We start from the raw sequence: 9,091 nt of genomic DNA, 5'->3' as shown, positions 1-9,091 counted from the left end.
TTGGTTGCCCCTCACTAACCCCCCTGACAGCCTGGTCACCCCACGTTTGGTCGCCTCTCGCTGCCCCCCTGCCGGCCTGGTTGCTCCATGCAGCCTGTTTGGTCGTCCGTTCGGTTGTGATGGTCGCTTAGGCTTTTATATAGATAGATGTGTGCTCATCTTATGGTTGGGTACTTTTCTGGTCTTTGATTTCAGAATTTGGCACCTGAGTTAAAGACAGATAAACCTTCCATTTTCTGCAATTCAGTGATCACATGGTTCATACCATCTTTCACTTTTGTGTGAACAAAAATGTAAGGTCTTGTGAATGAGTGAAAGAATATTGGGTTACTGCTGATTTATGCTGTGCTTTTGAGACGAGGATGAACAAAGACCCCAGGGGTCACACTTGAGGATGAGTTCTATGAAATTAACCAAGAAATTACCTTTATCAAGAATCCAGGGGCCCCAGAAAGGAGATTTTGCAGCTCAAAAACAGAAGAAATTCAAGAGAAAGAGATTTATTTGCATAGACCCTCTGCTTCATGAGGTTTAATATCATTGAAATGTGCTGTAATTTTCAGGAACATTAATAAATTGATATTAGGTGGTCTATAGCTTGTAATTAATGTTTCATGGTAAAGATGGCAGTAATGATGTTTTAAATATCCTAATGCTCATTGGATTTCACTTTCGCTGGCAATTTGCAGCTCCTTTGAGTAAAACATTTATGTTCAATTTCAGAGACTGATAGATAGATGGGCTACCCCCTCCACCCCACCAGTAGAAAGTGCTAATGGTGCTTTCTGACGGCCGCTTTCCTGTAGGGAGCAGACATTACAGCTCCACTTCTCTCAGCAGCATCTCCGTCTGGCAGGGGTTTATATACTTTCTTCCATTTCTTGGACTTCAGATGACACGACCTTGCCATCCACTACTTCTTCCACCACTGTCTTAATCTTCCTGGTTTTCTTTACATCTGAATTTAGGTTGAAATATAAAATGTTAATTCAGACACATAACTCTTGCTGGTTTATAATACTCAACTTTAATTATTTTGTATGTACTTCCTTCTTTTAGACAAAAGTTCTCTTTCTTAAGTGATCTTAAGTCCATTTTAAAAATCAATGCAGAGAAGGTGCCACTCTGCCCAAATTTATACATTTCCTACTCTTCCCACCCCCAAAGAGAAATATGTAATATTGAATTAAGCAAATTGCACATTTTCACCCTATTTTTCATTTTCAAGATTTCAGGATGTCTCAGGACAACAGTAGCATGGGGCCAAGAAAATCACCCTGTCCTGGGAGTGTGACAAATTTCCCACAGGGAGGTCTCCTTTATGTGATCTGCTTGATTTTCAGAATCCTGAGGGTAATATATCAGCTCACTTGAGAACTGATCTACCTTTACTTTTCACCAGTGGCAGATAAGAAGTGGTAAGCTATTGAGTGAGAGTTTAGTCTTATAGGTAATGTGTGAAATTAGAACACTTACCAGCTTTCTCCTCCAGGATGCTTCTTTTAAGAAAAGGAAAAGAAACAGAAAAAAAGTGTTATTGCCATTTTGAAAATGAAGCATTTTGTTTCAAAATAAAGTCTGAGTGATGTGTGTTTTAATCCTGTGTTTGTATTCCCCCCCCTTTTATTATGCTTGTCTCTTCTAACTTGAGTGTCATACTTTTTTTTTTTTTGTTAATCCTCACCTGAGGATATTTTTCCATTGATTTTTTAGAGAGAGCAGAAGTGGGTGGGGAGGGGGGAGACTGAGAGAGAAAAACAACAATGTGAGAGAGACACATTGATTGGTTGCCTCCTGTACGTGGCCTGACCAGGGCTGGGGATCCAGCCTGCAACTGGGGTCGAACCCAGGACTCTTCAGTTCAAGGGCCAAACTCTATCCATTGAGCCCAACCGGCTAGGGCAGAGTGTCTTACTTTTTAACTTGAAAAATACATAGCTTCCAACCTGACTCATTTAACACATGCTAGACGTTTTCCTAATTAAAATATTCCAACTATAATAGAAGTTGAAATCTGTGTTCTCTTGTGACTTTCTTGGGTGTGGTATTTGAAGACAGTTGCTGCTGCAACACCGGTGATTCTTCAACTGGTTCCCACAGACCTCTGTGGCCGGTGGTGCAGTTCATGACCTCTCAGTGAGAATTTTAAAAAGTTATTTTGCTTTCAATGATGTATTCATTATAAAAATGAACATTTGCATAATCTTTATCATCTCTATAACACAGCCTCAAGTACAAAGCCTATATTTGGTATTTTGGGGGTGTGGGCACTTTTGGATATATTTTTGTTTTGTTGGTGTGTGTGTGTGTGTGTGTGTGTGTGTGTGTGTAACTGATTTTGTGATAGGCATTGCATTGATGCTGGGGTATGAGCGACAGGGCTTAACGTGTGGACATTAACATAGCACATCGTGTAGACATATCCCTGGATTCTAATAAGGTCCTTACAGATCTTCTCCTTCCAGGAGGCGCCGGTAAGTAGCAATTTCCTGCTCGAGCCGGATCTTCATGTCAAGGAGCTCATTGTACTCCTTGTTCTGGCGTTCTGCATCAGCCCGAACCTGCATCAGTTGGGCCTCTATGGAGTTCAGCAGTGCCTGGAGGGTGGCCAGCTGGCTGTGATAACGAGCTTTGGTATCTTGCAGTGTCTGCTCCAAAGATTGTTTCTACAAGCACAAGAAAAAGTGAACATTTCTTGAGGATTTGATTTAAGAGGTGGCTCAATTTGAATCTTTTGAGAGGAATTTCTGTAGCTTGTTATGGGCATCATGCATAATTCTGGCTTTATCTCCCACTCGCTTCCTCTAGGCAACCCCAGTCAGTCAGCTAGGACCATTAGCTCTTCGTTTTTTTTTGTTTGTCTGTTTTTAGCTTTGCACTCACTGTTCTCTTACTGTATATTGCATTATTGTTTTCAATATTTGCTTCCCCTCCCTGCGGTTTATGGTGCCACTTCATTTGGAGGATTAGCCTTCCTCATGCTATTAACACCAGGCTTGGTCATATGATTTTCTTTGGCTAGTGAGATGCAAGTGAAACTGACAATTGCCTTTTCTGAGAAGCTTTAAGAGGGATCACATGGTCTAACTATTGCTCTTTTCTTTGGGCCACAACACTGGCATGCCCCAGCCAGAGCTGCAGCCAAACCATGATGGATGCAGTGTCGTGAGCCACTATGATTTTGGGGTTGTTACCAGAGCATAATTTATCACCTGCTGACTGATTTGCTTTGCCCAGAATGTCTTTAGTCCTATTCTCTAGCTTCAAAACTAATATAAAGTTTTCAGATCTAGTTGAAATGCCACTTTCACTATAAGTCTTCCAGATCTTCTTCCTCTGCATCCTTGCAGTACATTGCCCTTTCCCTTGATTTCTTTCTGTTCTTTAATCATAATCTGTTGTTTGGCCCGCTTCCCTGCCAGCTTTGCAAGGGGAGGGGTTGTTTCTTACTTTCAAAGTTCCTAATGCAGGCACTTAGTAAACAGACACGACACCGAGAGCTGGAAGTTAGATGTGCTTTACCATACTGAGGTGGGACTTGAGGTCTATCTCCAAGTTCTGGTAGGTGCGTCTCAGCTCCTTTACTTGAACCTCCGATTGCTTTAATTCTGCAGTGTCCACTGAGACTTGTTGCTGCAGAGTTTCAGTCTAAAATTTCAAAAATGAGAAAAGTAAATAAGGGAAAAAAGACAGAAAGAAAGAAAGGAAGAAAGGAAGAAAAAAGAAAGAGAGGAAGGAAGAAAAAGAGTTATCTCTTTGTGGAGGACAACTTCTGCACATTTGCTTATCCTTTAGAATTATGCTATTACCTGTATCTCAAACTCTTCTTTGGCCTTCTTAAGGTTCTCTTGGGCCAAGACTTCATATTTCTGCCTCATTTCATCCATGATGGCACTGAGGTTCAGGGCTGGAGCAGCCATCAACTCCACATTGACAGTATTGCCCAGCTGTTTGCGTAGGCTGTCCACTTCCTACGAGAATGAAAATCCTGGCTGGTTATAGTCTGAAGTGTATTCTCAGAAGAGGCTGGGCAGAAAAGACTTTATATATTTTATGGCTTTTTTCACTGGGAGTGAGTCAAAAAACGAAGAACATAATAGGCAGGGCTTTTTTATGGTCCAGATATTTCTCTAAGTTATTTAACCCTGATAGAAACCTTATGAAAAGAAGTTAGGGGTAACATCATTATTGTTGTCATCTTCACCATCACCACCACCACCCAATCTTCTTTATCCTCCTCTTTCCACCATTCCCAATACCACTTCTGAAATCTATTTATTTATTTATTACCTCCTGATGCTCTTTTTTGAGGAGAACCAGGTCTTTATTAAGTTCTTCAATTTGAACCTCCAAGTCTGTTTTGCTTAGGGTTAGATCATCATAAACCTTACTCAGGCCCTGGAGGTCAGCTTCCACTGTTAGGCGCATCCCTCTTTCAGTCTCATACCTGTGAATTAATAAGCAGAGATAACTGAGTCCTTCCGAAACCATTATAGAAGAGATAATCTTAATATAATGAGGTAGGTTTATATGTAGTATATGAGGATTTCAATTTCAATACATTATTGTGTCCCTCTTTATACATTTCAAAAATGTTCCTGAGAGCCTAGGAATCAGATAATTTGCCCCATATATAATCTCTGTGATTTGGTTAAAAAAAAAATCAATCTGAAATTACTTTTTAAAAAGTTTCTAGCCCAGCCTGTGTGACTCAGTGGTTGAGAGTAGATCCATGAACCAGAAAGTCACAATTTGTTTCCCAGTCAGGGCACATGCCCAGATTGTGGGCTCCATCCCAGTAGGGGATGTGCAAGAGGCAGGCAATCAATGATTCTTTTTCATCATTGATGTTTCTATCTCTCTCTTCCTCTCCCTTCCTCTCTGAAATCAATAAAAAACATTTTTAAATTCTAGGATATATTTACAAAGAAAAAATTTGTGCCCGACTGGTGTTTCTCAGTGGTTGACTGTCGATCTATGAACCAGGAGGACATGGTTCTATTCCAGGTCAGGGCACATGCCCCCGTTGTGGGCTCTATCTCCAGTAGGGGGCGTACAGGAGGCAGCTGATCAATTATTTTCTCTCATCATTGATGTTTCTAAATCTTCGTCTCCATTCCTATCTGAAATCAATAAAAATATATTTTAAAAATAATAAAAAATTACTTTAATTATTGTGTCAGCAAAGGTTTCTCATTGATATTAAAATAACTAAATTTACTTAATGAATATACATGATCAGTTTATTTTTATTACTTTGTAAGCAGATGTATCCAAAGTAAATTATCTTAAAAATTCATGCATTCCCTTCTAAAATTTTATATACTCCCATTTTTATTAAAGTAGTAATGTTTAAAAATGATAATGAAATAGAACAATCAGATGTTGACTGGAATTAATGAACTTTTACTGCTTTAATCTTCAGATCTGCTCTCATTTTTTTTCATTTTGATCCCCTTAGCATTAAGATGTCACCCTTTTAAAACATAAAGGGCTTGTTAGTGCAGATGCGTTGTACAAATCCAGGTGAGGAAGCCCTAGTGTAGAAGCAGTTTCTGAGGTACAACTCTGATTACATGTAGTGTGATATGACTACAAGAGAGGGAGCAGATTGAACTGATTTAATCATCGTCCTAGTTCTTTGGTTGGTCAGACTGTATTGTAAAACACTGGAAATCTAGAAAGCATCAAGAGTCACGTCACCCCTGGAACTTTGGGCATACACTTGTAGGCAGTGGGAGGAACATGGATGACTCATTTGCAGAATTACTAAGGTAGACAAATGACTCTCTTTAGATAACAGACAGACAGCTATGCAGAGTTATTGATTTCAGAGAGGAAGGGAGAGGGAGAGAGAGATAGAAACGTCAATGATGAGAGAGAATCATTGATCGGCTGCCCCATTGCACGCCCCACATTGGGGATCGAGCCCGCAACCCGGGCATGTGCCCTTGACCAGAATCGAACCTGAGATCCTTCAGTCCGCAGGCCGACACTCTATCCACTGAGCCAAACTGGGTAGGGTCCTATTCAGAGTTTTAAATTGCTTTGTTATTATTCCAAAGGGCAGAATTAGGTTCAGTATGTGAGAAGGTAGATGCCGGGTTACTAAAAAAGAACGTTCTAACAAGTAGAGCTGACCAACAAGAACAGTAGCAGTTACTGGAGGTGTTCAGTTACACGCTGGGTAACGGAATCTTAAGACTGTGGGAGAGGGACTGTACCAGATAGTTTCTAACACCCTTTAAATGCCAAGATTCTGAAACTATTTAGTGGTAGCTCCTTTACCAGCAATGGAAAGCTTGGTATCATAAAGGACCACTAAAAGACATTCCTTTTCAGCAACTTTTGCCATGGTATTAGAGAACCTACTTCAGTCTGAAGTCCTCAGCCGCCAGTTTACCATTATCGATTTTCAGAACACACAGAGCATTTTGCCGTTGAGCATCTTTAATCTGGAAAACACATGAGAAAGAATGACATTTTCAACTGGGTAGGAGTTTGAATGATTGCATTTATACTCAGGTACGACTACTGTTATATCTAAGATGATGTTCATTTTAGTAATTTCCACATGAAAATGGAAAGGAAGAATATAATAGATTTGTAAAATGCAATGCTAGTCTCACAGTTTGGTCAGCTTTCTTGTGATTTCATCAAAGGAGATTTTAATTCACCTTGAGGCCTCCAACCTTATTGAGTGCCTTGCCTTTATTCCTGCTTAGAACATTACTCTGAGCTCCTCTCACTCAGTGAACCCCTCCTCTTTTTCCTCCTCCATGTCTCAGCTTAGACGTTCATTGCTTCAAGCCTTCACGATTTCCTCAAAACAGAACTGGGTGGATGAACTACTTGTGCCCTCATTGCCCTACACAGTCCCCCATGTGTGTGGGATAAATGTTGCCTTTGTCCATGCCTGTTTCCCCCTAAGTCACCTTACATTTACCATCATATTTCCCATTGTCCAGCATGGCAACTAGCACCTAGTTAGTGTTGACTAAATATTGGCTGATGAATGGACACTTATGTGGTGGGAGTTGTGCTATGCACGGGGGCTATCAGGATGGATAAGCCCCTGCTCTTAAGCAGCTGTTACCTATTGGGTGAATTCTCTAAGATGCACATGGATCAGAAATCTGCTTGTAGAAAATGTTATAATGACATATCTCTTTCAGCTTATCCCATCCTAGAAAGAGCCGCCTTCCTTCAGATACAGGGGCTGTCCAGCTAAATGGAAGAAATGGCTGTGCCCATGGGGTTGGGGCAGTCCATAGTGGATTCAGAAACATGAGCCATGAGACAGGTAGGGGGAATGGTTGGCTGATTTTGAATGTGTGTAGTGGGAGCCGGAGAAGAATGACCTCTTGGCAGAAAGGACCATTTAAACACCTTGGCCTCTCACATCCACATAGTTCCTGAAACACCAAAGTAACTTCCTGTAGAATCTGCATCAAATTGTACTGCTGTCTAATACAACACAAGAAAAAGAGACTTGCTGGTAAGTGGCCTTTGCTCAGTCTAAAGGAACACGAATGTTAAAATAGAAAGGAAAAGAAAAGGGACACTTTTCTTGATTAGATAAGAATATTACAGCAGTGCAAATGCTCTGAGTCATATCTGAGATCTTCAGTTAGGAGCAAAGTCTTCTTTTATGTCACACAATCGATAAAACTGAGAACTCCACCTTTCTTGGATGACATGGTTCTGATACAATTGCCATAAATTTTAATTGGGGGCAATAGGACATTTTATTACTATGGAAGTGGTGTCTGCACTGCTTGCTGTTGATGATCATATTATTAAATAGGACATTTAAAAGTCCAGGTATCATTAAGACCCATACCCCTTCCCCTCATTTCTATCCTGAATAACTTTATCATTGAAATCTATGATACAGTATTCTAATACTTATATTGTACCATTTATATAAATGAAAGGAGGAAACTCTCTAAATTGACAGGGGTTTCAAGAGTTGATGGGAACTAGGTGAAAAACTAAGATTTATTATCACTTTAAAATTTAGCTTTTTCAGAAAAAAAAAGGCTTACTATTCTCTTAGCCCTGACTTAGTAAACTATGACAAAAACACAGAGTATAAGATTGGAGGATAAAATTTTTATATTTTATATATAATGAGGTTTTAAAACTTTAAAAAGTATGATTCACAGTCATCCTATTATGTAGTCAGGGTAGATGATAGAAGATACCATTTTTATCGATGTTGCATTTCAGCCTAATTTGCTTTACAACATCCATTTGAACCCACCTAATGTATATGCCCTCTTGATATATCATGCAGCTAAATAATGGAGCAGAAAACTCAGCATCATCCCTTACCTGAGCTCGCAGCTCTTCAATTTGTCTGTAGTATGCACTGTAGTCCCGACTGGTGCTGGGCGCGTTTGATTCATACCACTGCTTAATCTGCAGCTCAAGTTTGAGGTTGGACTGCTCCAGGGACCGCACTTTTTCTAGGTAGCTCGCTAGGCGGTCATTGAGGTTTCTCATGGCCATCTTCTCATTGCCAAAAAACAGGTCGCCTCTGTTGAGATCATTCCCATAGCTCACCAAGCTTTTGGAGGTTGAGATGCGGGTGCCGTGGCCTCCAGCTCCCCCATAGACGCTGGGTGCTGCCCCCAGGAGCTGCCTGCCCCCAGTCCTATACATGCTGACCATAGAGGCCTGCGAGGAGGAACTCAGGCTTCTTTGCAAGCTTCTGCGCGTGAAATCCATTGGGGATTCTAGGAGGGAGCACCTGTAGCTTCAGGATGGGTGGAGCAGAGTCTGTCCCTCTGTGGTGAATGAACTGCCTTTTATAGTGTTCACAGGAAAGACACTCCTCCTCTGCTGACATCTCACCTGAGGATTGACACCACAGTCCACCTTGCCTTGCTCCCCCCACCCCCTTTACAGCAATCTGTTTAATTCCTTTCTAGAAATTACCACTAGAGGCATTTCTTAGAGGCTTTTCTCGGGGGCAGTTTCTTTTTTTCAATAGAGGTAACAAAAGGAAACAAGAAAGGGTGTTCTTTTAGCTCTTGGGGACCTGCCTTGGCAAATTTTTTCATCCTAATATATACATGAAGAATAT

At 40.7% G+C, this 9,091-nt stretch overlaps 1 protein-coding gene across 1 annotated transcript; it reads right to left on the bottom strand.

Moving 5' to 3' along the window:
• Nucleotides 1-735: 735 nt before the first annotated feature.
• On the bottom strand, nucleotides 736-8,733 carry KRT20 (keratin 20, type I). Its single transcript, XM_005861982.2, has 8 exons — nucleotides 8,338-8,733; nucleotides 6,373-6,455; nucleotides 4,291-4,447; nucleotides 3,810-3,971; nucleotides 3,523-3,648; nucleotides 2,449-2,666; nucleotides 1,477-1,499; nucleotides 736-958 (listed from the first exon to the last, which is right to left on the bottom strand). The coding sequence occupies exons 1-8, from the start codon at nucleotides 8,731-8,733 to the stop codon at nucleotides 861-863; spliced, it is 1,263 nt and encodes a 420-aa protein (XP_005862044.1). The 3' UTR covers nucleotides 736-860.
• Between the last annotated feature and the right edge of the window lie 358 nt (nucleotides 8,734-9,091).

This window comes from Myotis brandtii, unplaced genomic scaffold (assembly GCF_000412655.1).
Source record: "Myotis brandtii unplaced genomic scaffold, ASM41265v1 scaffold157, whole genome shotgun sequence".
NCBI classification, from domain to species: domain Eukaryota; kingdom Metazoa; phylum Chordata; class Mammalia; order Chiroptera; family Vespertilionidae; genus Myotis; species Myotis brandtii.
Note: the sequence above shows the minus strand (reverse complement) of the source record. Positions and strands in the feature narration are given on the sequence as shown.

Bases quoted from the DNA above. Each gene is read 5' to 3' on its own strand.
- KRT20 (XM_005861982.2), bottom strand. From the start codon at position 8,733: ATGGATTTCACGCGCAGAAGCTTGCAAAGAAGCCTGAGTTCCTCCTCG. The intron at 3,972-4,290 runs GTAATAAATAAA...TCATTCTCGTAG, and splicing joins TCAAAAAAGAGCATCAGGAG to GAAGTGGACAGCCTACGCAA. The intron at 959-1,476 runs GTAAGTGTTCTA...ACCTAAATTCAG, and splicing joins CATCCTGGAGGAGAAAGCTG to ATGTAAAGAAAACCAGGAAG.